Source organism: Lutjanus erythropterus, chromosome 11, assembly GCF_056507025.1.
Source record: "Lutjanus erythropterus isolate fLutEry1 chromosome 11, fLutEry1.hap2, whole genome shotgun sequence".
NCBI classification, from domain to species: Eukaryota; Metazoa; Chordata; class Actinopteri; order Lutjaniformes; family Lutjanidae; genus Lutjanus; species Lutjanus erythropterus.
Window position 1 is genome coordinate 12,668,686 of NC_139327.1, and position 20,321 is coordinate 12,689,006.

At 39.7% G+C, this 20,321-nt stretch overlaps 1 protein-coding gene across 2 annotated transcripts in view; it reads right to left on the reverse strand.

Annotated features, from left to right (window-relative positions):
• The window catches only part of gabra3 (gamma-aminobutyric acid type A receptor subunit alpha3), a 130,102-nt gene that overhangs the window by 34,610 nt on the left and 75,171 nt on the right, over positions 1–20,321 (reverse strand). For both annotated transcript variants that reach the window (XM_084730844.1, XM_084730845.1), the window contains exon 4: positions 15,046–15,113. In XM_084730844.1, the coding sequence (XP_084586970.1) occupies positions 15,046–15,113 (68 nt within the window). The remainder of the gene's footprint in view (positions 1–15,045; positions 15,114–20,321) is intronic.

A 20,321-nucleotide genomic window follows, 5' to 3' on the forward strand; every position in this document is an offset into this window, starting at 1 on the left:
TCCAGCTGCAGGCAGCGGTTTTCAGCTACAAAGCTCCGATAAACCAACTGAACACTTCCTGCCCAGCGCCAAACGGCAGACAAACAAAGTCAGCGACTAGCCGAACATGGTGGAGCATTTAGCACCTGAAGAGCCAAACATTTCAATTGAATGTTAGACTCATGAGATGAACACAGACACGACTCAAAGTGAATGCTAATGTTGCTCTGTAGCTGCACGATGTGTAATTAGCAACTGTTTGGAATATTATTACCTAATAAATCAGTGAGCAATGTTGTGTTCACTTTAACATGGGTTTAAGAGATTTAGAGTTATTTATTTTTTTATCGCTTAATATTCCTATGTTGGACTAACTGCTAACTGTAGGTGTTTTACAATAAGAATCCCTCATAACTGGATGAGTTTCAAATTTGGTTTACCCTAAACCAATTCACTTCAGCCCTCTGAGAAACTTAAAAACAATTAGCTTTAAGATTATTTTTGTGTCATTTAGCGCTTTTGTTGGACAGTGAGACAGACAAGAAACATGGAGGGACAGTTAATTTCTCTCTGAAGACAAACATCCGGTACGCTTTCACATACTGTGGGCTTCACTACACAGCAACTACTGTATCACTGAGGTGAAGAAGTTTTAATGGGCAAGTCAAATCACGTTACATTTAATGGAGAATAATGTGATTCTTATATACCTGGTCTTGTCTACCACATGCAGTGCAGAGCTCAATAAACGGAAATGAATTAGGTAAAACTGTCTGTGTGTTTAATGATGTAGAAATCACTGTCAGCACCATATATGCCATAACTAAATGCGTCTCTGTTTTCAAGTCGAGGTTAATTACTGAACACTTTCAGTATATACTGTGAGATAGTCACAGCAGTGCTTTGTGGGAAAGTAACGCACAAAGAGATAAAAATAGGGATTAAAAAACAAGAGAACAAGCTTGTCATGCACACACACAAAAAACACTCCTTCGCCCGTAAGTGAGTGTGCTTCTCAGAAAGTGATGGGAATGAAAGGAAATGAGGAAAATGATAGGAAAGGCTGATAAGGTGGCAGTTAAGGTAGGATGTACGGCAGACTGGTCTAAATGAGTCCAGACGTTAAAAAACGACACAGTGTCTGGTTCTCTGATAATGGCAGGAAGGTTGGGTCTAATATCTGATAGAATATTAATGCAGCCTTTTATCTTAAATTAATGAGTTCATTAAATTCTAAACATTTGGTTATTAGATCACATTTTAATAATACCATCACATTTGAGTTTTAATTTGGTTTTATTAGACAGATCTGGACATTTAGGTCTGTGGTTTATTTCAGGCATTTGATCTCTTGTGGGTTTACAGCAGATGTACCAGCCTTTTCTTTGTATTTCATTAAATTACATGCTTAATCAAACCATGTATCTGCCATTTTAGAGCAATTATTTTTTTCATTTTCCAAATATATTACAAAAGCCCAATTGATGTCATAACTGACGGCAGCGACCCAAACAAATCGCTGTGTCCCAGTTATTTCTACGCAGTAAATTATTGGAGGGGATTATGCGATTGTGTGTGTGCATGTATGTGTGAGTATGTGGAAGAGCACATTGCTGGGCCCATCAGCCTAATTATTTTTGTGCACATTCATGGCTGTATGCTGGAAGGACTTTGTGCTTTTCACTCTTGGGATCGCAATATCAGAGCAATGTCTTGAGGGAATTTTTGTCACATATGCTAAATATTCATTCATTTTCTGTAACCGCTTATTCCCGAAGGGTCGCAGGGGGCTGGAGCCCATTCCAGCTGACACTGGGCGAGAGGCGAGGGTATATCCTGGACAAGTTCATTGCAGGGCTAACACATAGAGACAGACAACCACTCACACTCACATTCACACCTACGGGCAATTTAGAGTCACCAGTTAACCTAGCATGCATGTCTTTGGCCTGTGGGAGGAAGCCGGAGAACCTGGAGAGAACCCACTCAGACACGAGGAGAACATGCAAACTCCACACAGAAAGGCCCTGCCCCAACCAGCTGGGGGATTTGAACTCAGGACCTCCTTGCTGTGAGGCAGCAGTGCTAACCACTGCCTGGCAGAGACCTGCAGTTCACTCCTCTATTTGTCCATTGTTGCTGCTCGGCTACAAACATGATGTACAAATGTTGTTTATCTACATTAGCTGATGGGCTTGACAGGTTTGATTTAGTGCCCCTGACAAGATATGATATTGTGCAAGACAGCTGTTTCCCCAATTAATGTGCAGAAATGTTATATGTGATATATGATGCCTCGGTTTTTGATGGCTCACAGCAGAACAGATATAACATTCTGATGAAGCTAGCTGGTGTGGTGAATGATACAGGCTATTTCCTGGAGGCAGTGTATCCATTCAGCCTGGCTCTTCACACTTTGGGCACTGTAATGATTAGTTAAAGATTTGATTAATGTCTTAATTACTAATCCATCTCGCTCTCGGGTTGTCAGTTATCCCCTCTCGCTATGCTTCTTTTGTGCTGTTCACCTTTCCCTGCTGGGAGTGAAACCTGTGTAAGACTCGCAATGAGCTGTGAATCCCATACCAACTCCAATTATCTTCAGCGTTCTCCAGCTTCTGCAGCTCTGAGGCAAAAACATGTTTTAGCTCTTCGTCGTGCAACACCTTAGACACTTAGTTCATTTTGTTCCACAAATATAATCAGGCTAGAACAGACAAAGAAAGTAAACAAATGAAGGATATGTAGCGGTGATTATGTTCATGCCAGTAAAAACATAATGAATTTTTAAAATCTAAGACACATTATAAAATGATGGTTATTGTGAGTTGCATTCAGGGAAATAAACATCAGTGGCTCACTTTCAGGAAAGAAATGAGAGAGGAAATACATTTTGGTCAAAGTATAGAATGATTTCTTTCATGTCAAACCCTATTTACAACATATAAATAGTATAAAATCATAACATATAATTTATTTATATACTACTAAATAGTTTTGCCTTGTATTGTTTGAAGGAAATCTACATTCTGTGTGGATTATGTTCACAGTCCAAGTTGGTAGGTTATCTGGGCACATTTTTCAGTCACCAGTATCACCATTTCGATCAAACCAGGTGTCAACACAGTCCACAAAACAGCTTGTTCCTGCCACGCACAAGGAAACAGCAATCTGGCGCATAATTTTATCATGCTAGGCTGGATCAAGCTGTTGCATTTGATGGGCAGAACGTACTCCAAGCTGACAGGAGGCAACACACAAGATTCCATCAGGATGAGGGGAGCAGGACTCTCTGTTTGTGTTTACATTTATGATGCTTAATGTACAGTCACAGTTGCTGGACAGTGTTCCCCAGATTACAAACTTTTTATGTTAAGATGTTGACTATATTATCATCAGCAATTTGTTGCAACTATTTAGAATCAACCAGATGCAAATTCAGAAAATGAGCTACTTTTATATGTATATATGTTTATAAATAACTGCATATTGATTTCTTTTACTTTATTATATTTTTCCTATCCTATTCTGATTTTAATTATCTGTATATATGTTGTATGTATGTGTAGCATGATGAGCCTAAAACATCCTTTTTGTTATGCAACCCTGTTTTGTATAGTGACAATAAATTACCTACATACCTTGAGATTCTGTTTAGGGAGAGATAATGATTTTAGTTAAACACTTAAAAGGTAAAAATCCCCCATCTTGTGTCAACATTGTGTCACTATAGCTGAGCTGACAGAAACCATGTGCACGGTGTTAACTGACATCACACATTTTAATCGGCAGTTCTGCACGACCAAAACATGCGACTTCTGTTCTCAGTGTGCAAATCAATCAACTGGTCACGCTGTGGGTGACCGCAATGAACTTCATTTTCACGTGTCCTATCAGTCCTAACAACACAAGTTTCACAACATGAGGCAGCAACAGTGAATGATGTCCCATCCTACAATCACCATATGCTCACGTCCTGCTGGGTAATCTGCTCGGTGCTCACAAAATGAACATGTTGAAGCTGGGGTCAATACAACAGGTCGCTCCTAATTCAAAATGGTCCCTTTTCTCCACTTGATTGTTAGATGATTGCAGGGCACCGAAGTCTTCAATTGTCGTGTTAGCTGTGGCTGCAATTTTCATCAAAAAAATAAATAAATATAGGGTGTTTGGGTGCAGAAAGACTGCCTGTTCTGCTTTCAAGTTGTTTCCACCCTGCACATGAATCATTTTGTGACGCTGCGAACACGATGACCTGTGGGCTGAGTGAAAAATAATCAAGCCCTATTTTAAGAGTATAGTTATTTTTTCCTGAAAGGTGCTGAGAATCTGACATTTTAAAATTCTGGTGAAAAGGGGCTTAATTGGACTTACATGTCTTTGAACAAGGTGAACATGATTGATGCAGAATCCAGGATTCACCTCCATCTGTTCTCTTCAAAAGACCTCGAACTGCTCAGTGCTCGGGCATTTTGTAGTTTGACTTTTCCTGAATTTTAAACGCACAGCTGTATTGAAAAACTCACATATCCCTGAAATGTTTACTCCCAGAGACTGCAAAACCCCGGTGAGATCAGGCCATCACTGACATTTTTGTCAAAGCAAGCTTCAACACAGTATCTGTGACAGCCTCAATCGCTTTCCATTTCATCAGAGCAGACCTGTCAAATCCCACCATGAAACACTGACGCTGCATACATGTGAATAAGATGTGACTCTATAGGCAGAAGAAAAGACAGAGGAAAAAGTCTGCAAGAGAAAATGAGAAAGGGTAGGCTCGAGGTGGAGAAACACACCCACCTACTTAACAGAGATCAGCATCAACATCGTAAACCCACATTCTGGGTCTTGCTGTGACACGGTGCAGAAATCTGCCGCGGTCAGACACAACTCTGAACAACGTGCCTTGTTATTGGCCTAATATTCGAGTTTGACCGCGATTATGCAGTTATCTTCCCTCCTGTGGGGACAGTCGGACACTAAAGGCAGATGTAGCGTATTGGGGTCCAAGTGAAGGCTGAACGAGTAGCCCTCAGGGTGACTGAGAAGCAGACATTTCTGGGACACTTGATGTAACAGAGATGGGTAATTGGACCACTGGATGTACACGACATAAAGTATGAGATGCCTAGGGTATAGAGTGTGCTTTGTCAAGGCACATCTCAGTTTTAACAGTTTTCCTACGCATTTATGCTGCTCGTTTTTAGCCATGCTAGCGGCGTGGCCCTAGGGATGGCAATGGCGGTTGGTCGGTCCACCACCTTGGTACAGAATGAAATATTTTAACAATGGATGAATGGATTGCCATGAAACCCAGAGGATGAATCCTGATAACATTTTGTGATCCCCTGACTTCTCATCTAGCACTACAAGCAGTCAGAATTTTCACATATCTAGTGAAATATCTGTACAAGATGGATTGGCACAAACTTTTGCTCACGTTCATGGTCACAAGGCAGTGTATCCTGGGGAGCTTTGGTGGAGAGAGCCGGAGGCAGAGCCCGAGCTTGTGGAGGAATATTAACATCCAGAGTCACATCGGATTCTACTCTGATCTGATGTACTTCATAAACGTACAGAGAGGACAGAGGAAAAAGAAGTGAGACTGGAGGGAGATAACAGAAAGAGGTGAAGTCTCTTGTGTGTGAAGTTCAGAGCCTGAACTGAACACAAATACACAGCCTTGGTGTCTGTGCAAGGCAAAAATTCACTTCACTTTCTGTGCAAACACATTAATATTGACCTACAACAAGTACTGGACATTGTGAAATTCTAATGTCAAACCATTTTTAACAAAAAAGGTATTGAAAAAGTACCTAACTGCTTCAAACCCCTAATTAAATTGGTTGGCAACATGACCTTAGTGGGTCTGATATCCAATAATAACAAAACAGCCTACAGGGATGGGGTCCAGACAGTGTCTGCATGGTGCTAGGACAACCTGATTTGGCCTGATCCCTAACACACAAAAAACAAAAGACATCATCATTGACCTCAGGAAAAAACAAAAAAACACACCACACTGGACTGTGTATCTATTGTCCAGGTTCCTGGGATATCAGAAGACCTGAATTGAAACCTCCCAACTGGTCAAGAAGGTGCCTGTTTTTTGTTTTGTTTTTTCCTGAAGACCCTGAGGTGAGGTGACCGCTGCACAGTCTGGTACTCTGGTTGCACTGCTGTGGACAGCAAAGATCTACTGATGGTTAAAGCAGCTTTGTGGGTTGTCTGCACCCCGCTCCCAAACCTGGGAGACATCTACTCAAGCTTTAACCTCAAATGGGCCTCTAAGATCATGAAAAACCCCTCCCTTTTTACCACCCTCCCCTCAGGGAGGCGCAAAACCATCTGCACATGAACCAACAGGCTAAGGACCGGCTTTTTCCCTAGAGCCATGGAGATTCTGCTGAACCCGCAACCCTCCAGAGAATTTACAGGAGGTGACAGAACTGTTTACAGCCTGCAAGATCCATGTGCAGGCTACCTGTTGTCTGCAGACCACCTTCAGATAGTTATGGCTGTCCTCTTGATCAATGATCAAACTGTCCCATGATCCTTTGTTCTTTTTATGTCCGCCTTGTAACTGCTCTTTTTGATAAATGACATATAAATAACCTTTATTATTATAAACCCCACAGTATATGCTTTTGAACAGATTAGTCCTTCATTCCACAACATAAGACTAATATATCTGGCATTAAATATTACAATTACATTTCTACAACATGTGGTGTTTGTCAAAACAAAGACCTGTTCAGAGCCACTAGTGTCATTGCTCACAGCTAGGTGCTTCGCTGCTTTTAGTCGGCTGAGAGCTACTGTGACGTCTGAAAAAAAAAACTGTGGCTGCCTTAATCTCGTGAGGTAATCACTGCTCACGTGTGCTTGACATCAGATCAAGATGGCCACAAATTTAACCGACTCGAATTGTGCGCCGATCGCAGCTGTTAGATTCTGAGCAGGCCTGGCTCATCTTGAATAAGCCTATTGACTGAACCATTGAGAAAGCACAGACAGATGACAGCTCATTGAAGATGACAGCAGCCGCAATGAAAGATGACAGCACGATAAAGCTGCGCTCTAAATCCCATACTTTTTACTCAAAATTTAGAACTATGGACTGTGACGGATGTATGAGGAATAGGGTCGAAGTTTAAGGTGCAGTGTTATAAGTAGTATGTTCCCATTGAACAATACTGTATGCAATAGTACATACTTTGTAAGGAAAGCTCCAAAAGTAAAAAAAAAAAATAAATAAACAGTATGTGATTTGGATTTGTAGCTTTAGTCTTGCTGGTAATTTATCAACAATCCATTTCATGAATTAAGCACTTCAGCAGTTATTAAATTCAAGGTCACCTGCAGTTAATGTGGTGAATGTGCTCCAAACGCTTTAGAAAATGACACTTTTTCAAAGACTAGCCGGTAACAAGAGCCTCTGCAGAATGTGCAGTGGCACTGCCTGACTTGTGTGATTCGCCATTAAATGCAAAGCACAATCCAGTACTATCTTAAGTGTGCATGTGCTTCCTCTGTCCCTCCCCTCCTACAAAGCAATATGCTTATCTCCATCCTCTAATCCTTCAGTGCTGTCCCGTTCAATCTAAAACACAAGCCTTAAATACATTTCTTCATGTCTTTTCATGACTTCAAGGTAACTAATTAATGCTCAAACTATTATGGATAACCTGTTTTTCACTTTCATTTCCCTGGTGACATAAAAGCTGATGCTTTTACCTTTGAGGATGTGCTTACAGATATTCACCCAGCAGGGGTGAGCTCAATTTCCTGCATTGTATCAAAAGCAAATCTAGCATTTATAGAGTTGTTTATTAGTTTATTGAGAGTGAGCACTTTCAATTTACAGCTTATTAAAGAGTTAATAATGTTTATTAAATGAGTCATTCAGAAATGTGAAGGGAAACAAACTAGCTTTGAGAAAACAATGACGCAGCAACAACATAATAACACAAAGAAGACTTAGTTTGAAGATCCTTAGCAGTCTACAACAGAGTTTCCTGACTTTATTTTAATGATGAGATAGTTGCCCAAATTAATCTGTTAAACTCTGGTGAATTGTCTCAGATAGAGAACTTTTCTTTGTTGAGCACATCAAGGAAAATATTTTAAAAAGCTCCTCTCCACCTCTGAAATACCTCCAGGATTACTCATTTCCTCTCCTTTAACTGACCTAGAAAACTGGTCTGTGCTTTTGTTTCCCAGAACTGTTTACTGCGAAGCTCAATACTCCGAGGCCGTCCCATTGCACACTCAAGTAACACAACCAACTTGTTCTGCACTCACTAGCCTGGAAACTCATGAACCAGAAAACACGATCGCACGACCCTGACCTACTGTAGATTTGCCTTCATTGGTTCTGAGTATCAAACCTCAAGAGTGTCTGCAAAGCCTGAATATTCTTTCTAAAAACCATGAAAATAACTTGAGCACATCATTTATCTGATCTGTAAACCTGATCCAGCTCTCTGCTTGCTCGATGCAACAGTCCTTATAATTTTTTCAGCTCAAAAGAAAAACTGAGCCACCCTCCCATGCACCCACCTACTCGCTCCCAGAGGGTGCCCTCCCTTCTGGAAACAGGCACAGATTTCAGCAATTTAGACTGCTCATTATTAAAGTCCAGAGTCAAGACCTATTTATTTAGTGCAGCCTACTATCCACATTTGCTCACTGTACTGTATAATCTTCGGCCTTGTCCTCTCATTCCCCCAGAGCTCCCAGTGCTGATCTCTGACCAACGTTTTATTGCTGAGGATATCATACAATCCCAAACGATAGCTCTGCAACCAATACTACCTATGAGCAAGCAGAATTCAGTGAATATAGCAGGAGGAAGATATTGGAGTGTTCCTTCTGAATGCAAAGAGCACAAATAGTATTACTAAATTATTGTTAATATTTATACTATACTAGAGACGGGACTGATCCAGTGTAATAGTAATTTGTAATCAAAGCATTCATTGGGTATTGGACACAAGACAGTATATATAGGTATGCATTGAAATTAGCAGCAGTCTCCCAGATGCAGGCGCAGGACACAACATGGGTTTGTTTTGCATCAGTGTAAACTAGGGTTGCCCCTAAAACATGGAGAGTTTTTGTACATGGAAACACTACAGGGCTTTTAATTTGAAACGGATACAATAAATGTTGAGTTTGTATTAACATAAAGCAGTAACTTTAACAGGGCTATAATTGTGATATAAAATTTTCATACAGTTTCATCTCTAATAGTATATTATGTATATTGCATAAAAGGCTTATTGGCAGAAAAACATGTGCAATGTAAAGAGAAAACTGTAAAATAGCAGTTTACAGCTGGTGCAGACAAAAGGCAGACATAAAGGTGAAAAAAGTGATTTCACGTAATGCAGCACATATGTCATAGATGTAAAAGATAAATAAATGTATGTAAACATGTAAGTATAGACAGACTTTCAACATGTTTTGCAAGATGATACTGAGTTGTCTGTTGCATAGCATGATGCTTCCTGAAGGCTACAGTTTGATCATCTTTTGAGGCTAGACTGTGAAGAATCATGAAAGGAAATGCTGAAAGCTTTTATACAGTGTTCATGTTCATATAGACAGAAAATGCAGCATAGCCTCGGGCCACAATGAGCCTTGCCTGGGTAATGATCAGTGAAATCCTGAAATAATTTTTTAAATTTCTGCATTGTTTAGTCAGTTTTAGAAATGTTGATGCTGTGTTTCCACATCCTGGAACAGTCAAAACCTTGGCAGCTACAATACGTTCATAGATTACAAGACAAAGGTGCGAGTGTGTGTGGATGACAGCTATTTAGCTTTTTCCAACAGACAGAAAACAGTTGCTGTTACCTCTAACATGCTACGATCAAAACATTAGCACACGTGGGTTGCCATATCCTGTGCGGCCATCGTGTGTGCCACTGATTGTACTCTGTGTGTTTGCCATTGATTCATGATGTTGCCAAGTGGGGCATGTGAAGAGAATAAAAGATCGGCGTAAGAATTGAGCCCTGAGAGACCCTAAAGGTGATATCTACTGAAAAAGATAAAGCACTCTCTATTGTAACAAAGAAAGAGCGGTAACACACTCCCACAATGCAAGTTCAACATACTTCCATTGCTGTGCTGTATCTTCAGCAGAAATAGTCTCTTAAAGGCAGGGGCGAGTTTACAGAGTCTGAAATGAGGGGACCAGGCTGGGGCACAGTTTTTAAAGAAGGGGGGAACATTTGTAAAAATGAAAATATCGGCTATTTGAAACTCATGAACAAGGCTCTACAAACTGTTGTTTGTAGTTGTTCTGCATCTCTTGGTGGTCATTTTGGTGTTAATTTGTGTCTATTTGTGGTTGTTTTCTATCTCTTTGTAGTCATTTTGAGTCATCTCAGGTTGTTTTACGTCTGTGATTCATTTGTGTCTCTTTGTAGCTGTTTTGCATCTCTTTGTGGTAATTTTGCATCTGTTTATAGTAATTTGGGGCCTTTGTAGTTAGTTTGCTACTCTTTGTGGTTGTTTAAGGAGGAGGATGTGGGCTGGTACAGAATCAAAGTGGGCCAATGATGACGTACCGCTCTCTGGCATGCTCTCTCAGGTCTAAGCCGGGTTAGCTTAGGTATTATCCCGGCTCTTGTCCTGGAGCGATCGTGGTCCAGCTGGTCTGGCTAGGTGACCATAAGATCTGCAATCCATCCATGATGCTAACAAAAAGTCTACCCTCACCGTCTGGCCCCTGATGCTGAATAAATTTGGTAGTCAAACCCAGTCTATATTGATGCTAAATAAGAAAGATTCTAAAACAGGACAATGTAGATTTACAATATATGCCTCTAAAGGGATAATGTGTGTCCATGGTTGTAATGTACAGTGCAAATGAGCTACATCTACAGCAAATCAACAGAGAAGTATGAGCGCTCATCAGTTTCTGCAAGTTGATGCTGAGAAAATATCTCCTATTCACAGTCGGCCATATGTCCCCCAGACCTGCACAGATTAAAAAAATGTTTGTAGGCTTCCAAATAAACCATGAATTTCAGTATAGTTAATATGCAAAGGTAAATGTCATCAAGTCTTAACTATTGTTAAATAATGTACTACTTTGTGAGCACGTGAATAGCTGAAGAATGGTAAATAATGCAAAACTAAGTTTATATTGTCAAAATGTTAAATGAGGTCAAACAATTACATAACCTCTCATTCAATGCAAACAAAGACCTTTGACTTCAAATAAGGTAATCCATCCCAAAGAACACAAATCATCATATAATGAGCAATTAAACATGAAATGAATTGATCATCTGTCTTTTTCTGTAGCTGGTAGATGTATCTGAATAACATATAATTCATCAATGGTGTATTAAAACAGACTTTTGCCTTTTCCCAGCCAGAGTAATTATCTCAACTTAAGACCTTGAGATCCTCATCGACTCGTGTAAAGTTTGAGTCTTACAGTCTGAACATGAACCACACAAGAGAGCTTTATGGGTAGAGACTTGTTACAAAATGAGCCAGCCCTCTAGTGAGATCAAGAATCTCAAGTTCTCCAAAACCCACTAATCGTGCTACGTCATACAGGCTGTCGAGCCAGCTCAGTGCTGAGCCGGAGAAACAACCCAGTGCTCAAGGCGGTCAATTAGAGCTGCATGATCAAATATGTCAAAGGCTGCATAAGGTCCCAAGACAAAGCATGAACCATCTCCAGCATCTGCTGTTTAAAGGAGGTCACCCAGGCCTCGCAATGGAGTTAATCAAGAATACTGTTGTTTAAATAGGGCACTTTGAGAATGACTTTGTCTAAAATGCTTTTAGAGACTTTGGTTGTTGTAATAGAAAGTCAGGATATCAAATGTCATATTTTCCTGCCTGTAAAGACTGCCCTACAGTTGATATTTTTCCACTAAAGTTATTTGACTACTCTAGCTGCATAGTAAAAATTAAAAATGTATGACCTAATGGCTAATACCTGCATTAGCCACAAATCACATTAGTAATGATTTTTTCATCTAATTGTTGAACTAAAGTAGTGCCCTTTTATTAAGTAAGCAATATTGTCATATTCAATTTATTAATGTCCAGCTGAGCCGACAGAAGCAGCATTTCAAAGTCGGTCGTTGTCTGTACGTTAACAAGACTCTGTTTTTCCAGAAGTAGTTGAATTGTTGCATGTATGAAAGCAATGGAACATGTGCCAGACAACTATGCATAGAAAATAAATGACTAGGACCAACAATGTCAAAAGAAAGTTTGTAGGAGGAACATCAAATAGACATGTAGAACGTCTCATGCAGCAACGGCTTCCTTTGAGTACAGCAGGAATATTGGTTCTAAATAGCTGCAGTCTGTCAGACTGTGTCCACAGAGAGTGAAAATGTACTACAAACTAGAGTTTGCTTTGGTCTGTTGGTATGTTACTCATTTCCCAAATGAATTAAAGGACAAAATTTTTTGCCTGTTTCACGTTTAATAGAGTTAAAATTAATACGGAATTAGTTATTGTCTGTTTATGAGTTGTAAGAAAGCATCAATGATCTTTTAGAAGGAGTAGATGTTTATAACGGTTGAATTGAGTAATATGTTAATGGAGTTTGGCGGGCAGTCACTGAACTCCAACTCCAGAGTGTGTATTTTACACATACAGGAAAACAGACTTAGCTTTACAGTGACAGATAATTGACATTTAAAAAAACAGCTGATCAACTTACAATTCAGGAATCATTGTCACTTGTAATTGTCCAAGTGTCCAACTGTTGAGCTTGTTTTACATTTCTGTTCAATATCCCTGCAGCCTGCAGGCAATCTGCCAGAGCTTCTGTCTGGGGATGAGCAGGCCAGGGGAAACAACTCGCTTTAATCATATATTGTATTATTAAAAAAGGATTCAACCTTTTTAATAAACCGTCTGTGGCTCCAACACACTATCTGTACTGCAGTCCATATTTTTGAATGCTCAGGTCTTACATATTGCTCCTTTAAAGTTGGTAGATGTTTTTCCAGAAGTAGTTGGAGTGTTGCAAGCATGAAAGTAGAGGAATATGTGCTAGGCAACTATGTATAGAAAATAAATGACTAGGACCAACGATGTCAAAATCGTCTGTAAGAAAGTTTGTAGGAGGAACATCAAGTAGACATGTAGAACGCCTCATGCAGAAGTGGCTTCCTTTGAGTACAGCAGGAATATTGGTTTAAAATAGCTGTAGTCTGTCAGACTGTGACCACAGAGAGTGTGAAAAGCTGAGGAGAAAAACAAACAAGAGTTTGCTTTGGTTGTTTGGCTGGTTACCATGCTCTTTACTCATTTCCTGACTGAATTTAAATGCTTTATTTTGCAAAAACCTTGATCTTTTGCACCTGTGAAATATTGTTGAATTGCTTTTAATTCCTCCGTTTGTTTTCTTAATCAGGCAGAACTAATTATCTGAGGTCTAGTGTTTTAGATTTATGGGGATTTATTGGCAGAATATGACAGAAAGTGAATATAATATTCATAAGTAGGTTTTCATTAGTGTATAATCACTTGAAAATAAGAACTATTATGTTTTCGTAACCTGAGAATGAGCTGTTTATATCTACAGGGGGTGTTGGTCCTCTTCCTTGCACCACCATTACATGACAATAACCCAGAACGGATAAACCAAACACTGACTCTAGATTTGCCCTTAGGCAGTTTTTGTGAGTTTTGTGGCAACTGTAGATTCTCACACTCGGAAGGGGAAGGAGAGGTGTTTGCAAACTGCAAGCTTACTGCTAGATGCCATTAAATCTTACACACTGGCCCTTTAGCTACAATGTTTCTGTGATATAATTTCATATGTTTTATTTGATATCCCTGAGCAAAGCTAGAAACAGCTAGAAGTGAGAAAAGTCTTGAGTGACAGGATGGTAAAATACCAAATGTATCTGTTGAAAATAATGTAAAAGGTATATTTTACTTGTACGAGCAAGCTCTAACATCTGAAGAAACTATGAATCAGACTCCAAATGAGAAGGTGGGAAATTTAAAAAAAGTATGCGTGAAATTAAAAAAAGGGTACAGAAATGGGTAAACAAACACACTAATTATAAAACAAGAATCAATATTGTCAAGGCCTTAATCCTGTTCAAGCTCCTTTTCCTTGCCAGCATCTTCATCCACCAAACAAAATAATAATCCAACTCAACAAAAAGTGTATTTTAATTTGGGGTTCCACTGGAGAAGTCATTAAAAGGGAGTGTTGAACTTGGTAGCAGAGTTGTCAAGAATGTTTGTGCAAGAACCTTTAGAAATACCTTTTGGATTGGAGATCTCTCTTTGTGGAAAAAAAAAAGGAAATCCAGACGCAGCCCTTATTATAATTTAATTAATACATTATTTAGTGATTTTTTTTTTTATGACAAGTGATGACGATTCCTCGACTGCAGATTGATCAGCTGTTTATTGCTATTGATTGTCTGTAAATGTAAACGTAAACCCATTATCCTGAAAATAAAAGCCCACTATTCTGAAAATACACACTGGAGTTGTATTTCAGTGACTGCCTGCCTTACTGTCTGCCAGACTCCATTAACATATTGCTCAATTTAACCATTCTTAACATCTTCTCCTTGTACAAGATTATTGATAACTTCTTATGACTCAAACAGGCACTCATTCGACCAACATTCTGCTTTAATTTGAACTCTAATGTGAAAATATGAAGAATGATCATTCTGGTCAGGAATGGAAATGGGGTTCAAAAGGGGTCACTGCAGCTGTGGTGTTGTTATCAGAGCCATGAGTATTTAAACTTAACATGTTTCCTTCATTTCTGATGACATATCATGTTTCTTTTATGAATTATCCAGTAACTATTGTTACAAATTTCTCCTTAAACTTATGAAATGTGTGCAGTGCTAGCTGAAATGAAATTCAGTTGTTCTGCTATGGAAAAGCTGCACAAACCAAAATGCCAAATCTTCTCTACTTTTAGCTTTGTCAAATTGAAACAATTACAAGTGAATACAAGACTGATGACCTGCAGAGATTTGATGACTCACACTGATGATTAAAGTGAGGAGGAAGGAGAAGAGAAAAATACTCACCATGTCTGTGTCTGACACCGGCCCGAAACTCGTCACGTAGATGTTTGTCCTCACTTCTGTCACACTCTCTGAGGGAAGAGACAAGCAGAAAACATTACAGTGCAGTCTGTATACAGAAAGACTCGCCGCAGCTCCGTCTTTGTTAAGCCGATTGTTTGTGTACATGACGGTGAAGTCTGCCTGTTGGCATTTAACTAAGCCGCTTCACACAAAAATTCAACTGTAATCAAGGGTTAGAGGAACACTTCAGACTGAGGAAATTATTCATGCGCAGTGAGGAATTTGTGCCCCTGAGGATGGCTTAATACCTGGATTCAAACTGTCTTTGGGCATCATTTTGTCAGATCCGTGTCAACTTTGTTGTGCCACAGATCGCAGGTTTAAGAACATAATGCTGGTCCAACAGCATTAGACATTTCCTAAAATCTAGATTCAAGCATTGCTAGACAGCATCGGTAATAGCACTCTGACTGTTTGGCCCAGGAGGAGTTTTTTTTTTTTTTCAGCCTCAATTTAGGAGCAAAAATGTTGCTGTGAGCAACTTCACAGATGCTTTTGTAAGTCTTTAGTTCAGTAAAACTACCATTTGTTTGGCTTCAGCTACTTTTGTCCACTACAGCATAAAATCAGCTTTGGGCCAGGCCCAAGTGTGTATCTTTGAAGAGAAGACATCCCCTTTGACCCAAAATAATTTTAGTTAGCCTGCCCCAAAAACATTTAACAGCCCCTAAGGGACCACTGGCTCAGGAATAAAATGCAGGAGCTCAGCATTAAGGATGCTGGTGTGCATGTATTATTCAAATAATGGGCACACTTTCTTGTTATTACACAAATCTCAGTACACATTATAATCAAATTAGACATGATGTAGACTATTGTAGTAAGAATCTGACATGACTGTTATATTCCTGGGGCCGCTGTAGCTCTTTGATTATAATCACATGTATCATTGGTCGTTATGTTGGCAGGCCACTCTCATACCCAAACTCTTTACTACGAAGCCATGCTGGTGTAACACGTGCAGAAGGTGTCTGTTGCCTGAAGAAGACGTTGTCTGAATAGCAGTATATGTTGCTCCAAAACCTGTATGTACCTTTCAGTTTTAATGGGGCCTTCACAGATGTGACAGTTACCCATGATGCCATGGGCACAAACACCTCTCATACCATCACAGATGCTAACTTTTGAAGTTAGTGCTGGTAACAATCTGGATGCTCCTTTTCCTCTTTAGTCAGGAGGTCAAACAACATCCATGATTTCTGAAAACAATCTGTGCTGTGGCCTCCACTTTCAAGCTCAGAGAAGTCGGCAGCATTTCTAGATGATGTCGATGTATGATTTTATATCGATTAGAATTACATGTATAATTGCATGTCACATTACATGACAAGCTCCATTGTTGCTTTTGTGCTGTCACAATGATTTATATTTGATTCGTGATACTGTAATGATGAGCAGATTGATCATTATACAGTAAGTTAGTCGGATTTTAATGATGATATTAATTACCAGCTGTGGAATAACTGTTTCCGGAAACTTCACGAATGAACTGAACTCAGCATTAAGTAGGGCGTGATATGAAAGTTGTGACAGACCAAAATTTGCCCTCTACAGTGTGGGATGAATCAGCTCCTTTGGGCCAAATGTGTAAAGCAGGCTTCTGGGCCGCTGGTGAGACAAATAGCTGCTCCCGGTGGTGCAACAACGAGAGAGTGATGAGGCTTTTCTCCAAAACTGAATAGATCCTCGGCTCTAACTGTGTCCCAGATCTAAGCGACCACCCACAGGTGAAGTCTCCAATCCTTTGGCAAAGGGCCCCCCTGAGAGAGGAGATCCACTTCCACATTAATCATTCCTGTGACACAAATAGCTCCCACAAATACGTGATTATCACAACACCCAGTCAGCAGTTTGCATGGCAGGCATAGGCGGGGGAACAGAATGAGTTGCCCCGTTTCTGTTTACAACAATGCACCAGAGCATAGGGCAGAGCTAATAGATGCCAGTGCTGAAAATGAAATTAAATGCTGTTCTCCAGATTCTATCCAGTTTCTATCCAGTCTGTTTGTCTGAGACGCTCCCACATGACTATTTCTCACCAGGACTGTGGGTGGGGGCGTGAATAGATGTGAACGACAGGGGGAAGATTGGCTTTTTTTTTTTTTTTCATGTACATGCAGAACCCCTTGACTTTGACTGAGGAGGGCCCCAGCTGGTTGATGGTTGAAAAATTGAGGTCCAAAAGCTAAACCATTAGCAGGAAAAAATAAAAAATAAAAATAGAAAAATAAAGTGTGCCGATTAATAACCAACATCTTGTAATTTCATGATATAATTTGACAGCTAAGATGAATGCAGATGCATCTGCAACACACGATGCCTGCTATTCCAGGGAATCACACAGGTAATATTAACTCACATTGTAGAGAGACCAACGTTATTGTAATTAATTAAAACTAAAATAAAAACTAAAACTATATGTGAAAATACATTTTAGTTACCTGAAATATAAATTAAAAACTAGATTTACGATAAAAATGAAAAGTAGATGAAACAATATTTTGTACTTTAAAAATAACTAAAAATGTCTTCAGTTTAGTCAATTCAGTCAAATTTGTCAATGCAACAAGTACAAGGAGGCAATGCTGCATATGTATACTGAGACTGGGATGTCAGTGCTGTTGGTATTATGTCTGTTCTGAACTTCTTCAATCTTATACCTGACAAATACTGCCTATATTATAACAATAACAAAAAACAAAAAGAAAAACTAAACATTTTTAAACAATAAAAACTAAACTGAGACAAGTAAACCCACTCTGGAATCAAACTGAATCTAAAGCAAATTGAAAAGAAAAACTGAAAAACAAAATACAAGGAAAAACTAATGAAAAAACTAAATTATTATAACTCTGATACAGACACAGTATCTCAGCTTGTTCAACTCAACACTGCAGATCACATGAAAAATTTCTGCAGTAAGACAGATGCAATACTCTGGGATCTTAAAAAGACAACACTAATATTCCATAAAAAATAGACAAATGATGAATAAAAAATATAAAGAAGAAATAAATGATTTAAAATACAGCCGTCTTGTTGTTTAATAAAAAAAACAAAAAAAAAAACAGTTTAAAATTGAAAAAAATCATTAAAATGTAATGAAATCGATGGCACATCATATAGCAGTGCCTAGTGCATGTAACCACATAAATGCATGTAAACACACTACAAAGTGCATGTCTAACCATATGTTTAACTTTTAAAGTAATGTTTTTTTTTCACCTTTATCTATCCAGGGCAGTTTTGCTGAGAGCTGTGCTCTTTTTTTCAGAAACGCCTTGACAGAGTCCTGCACGGGTCTGGGTTTGTAAACCTTCAACTGCAAATAGGGTTGGGCTGATAGACGATGCCCTCTGTATTTGAGGTTGTGTGTCCCCTCAGAATTATTGCCTAAGTCCCGTTTTTGGCACGTGGGAGAGAAAATAAAAGAATCTGTTGCTGCTGGTTATTGGCCTACATTTCCATTTCGGTTACAAACGTGGTGCTGAAACAAAGACGCTTTTAGACCCAGCTGTGATTCAGCCAATTGTCCATCATGATGTTCCACTGAGGACATCATCATATTCCAATTTTGTAGACACTGCCCAACCCCGCCTCCAAAACTCAGTACCAGGACTGATCCATTTCCCACAAATATTATCTCCAAATCAAATCCAGAACTGTCCGGAACCATTAATAACCGAACCCGCCTAACTTGCAGCCATTAAAAGCTAATACTTTTGTGCACTTTTGTTCAAGCAGCAACATTATTCTCACAGTCTCTGGTGCCACTTGATTTCTCCTAAACATGTGACTTGGCCTTTGACCACAATATTCTCCCTGGCTTGGTTGTTGACTTGTTGCTAGCTGATTAGATTAATGGATTTAAATTCTAAAAAAAAGCATATTATTTTGTGTTACATTTTTGTCCTCACCTGCTACTCACCTGTAATTAGTTCATTTTTACCCATGGCTGTATGAGAGAATTTATAGAAACATATCTTTACACCTTTTTGTTGATTACCTGGCAGGTACTTGACCCAGTGCAGGAATCTATGCCCTGATCACAGTCACACAGTTACACATTCACACTTGGAAGCTGCTCTGTACAACCACTGCTCTGATCTGCTGACCACTGTCCAACTCCTGTATCCTGTTAAATAATAAAGTATAATAGTTCTGCCAGTGGTTGTGGCTCAGTGATAATTTACTAAATATTAGAAAACATGAGGTGCAGGTAATGCTGTTCTTGTTGTGTTTTTCCACTGGCCAGTATAAACCTCTTGGGCCTGTTGTGAAAGCCTGCTATGTTTCACATCACAACACAGGTCTGCACAGTCAGTCACTGCACTGCAGAAGGAAGCCATCATGACTGTGAGCCCTGAGTGGCTCAGGCCTCGCCGTCTCCTTGCCCTTGGAGATGAGAACCTCTGCACAGAGGCAGAAGATGACATTAACGTATTGTGCCTGCTTCCTCTGTTCTGGTTGCTGCCATGGAGTCCAGGTCATCCGGCCTGGTGGCTCTGCAGCCTGGTAGCCACGCTTGTGGCTTCAGCAGCGCGCAGTAGAGCAGAAATGACCATTCCAGCTGGCTGGCTGAGAAATGGCAAAGCCTGCTTGAGCATGTGGGCTCACTGTTATGCAGTTTGTTGTCCTTGGGGGTGCGAATATTTGGATGAAATGGCATCAATTAGAGGGATTTTCACTGACATATGCGCTTATTTGCCATTTGGGCATGATTGAACAAAGACTTCCACCCAAGGGAAATCAGATTTTCTGCGCAAAGTGAGCTGACTTCAGTGTGATTCTGGTGTCGGTGTGCTGTCTGTATGAGTTATCATGTCTGCTGATGTCCCCAAGCAGACGATATGTTTATAGAGAGCCAGTGACTGACGTTAAGAGGTCCAAAACAACCACTGGAAATAAACAATTTAGCAAAGACTTAGCAAAGAAAATACAGCACAGTGTCTGATAATCAGAACTGCAACTTCAACTTTATTGTGACATACACAACCATACAAAATTGCAATTATACAGTCAGATTCAGTCTCCGCATTTAACCCATCCTAGTATTAGGAGCAGTAGGCAGCCACTGTGCAGCGCCCAGGGACAAACTCCAGTTCTTTGCCAACACCTTGGTCAGGGGTACTGACTGGAGAATTGAGAATGGCATTTCTATTGAGACTTGATTGGTGGTGGGAAATCAGAGGTTATACTGGGAGAGCATGCAGACT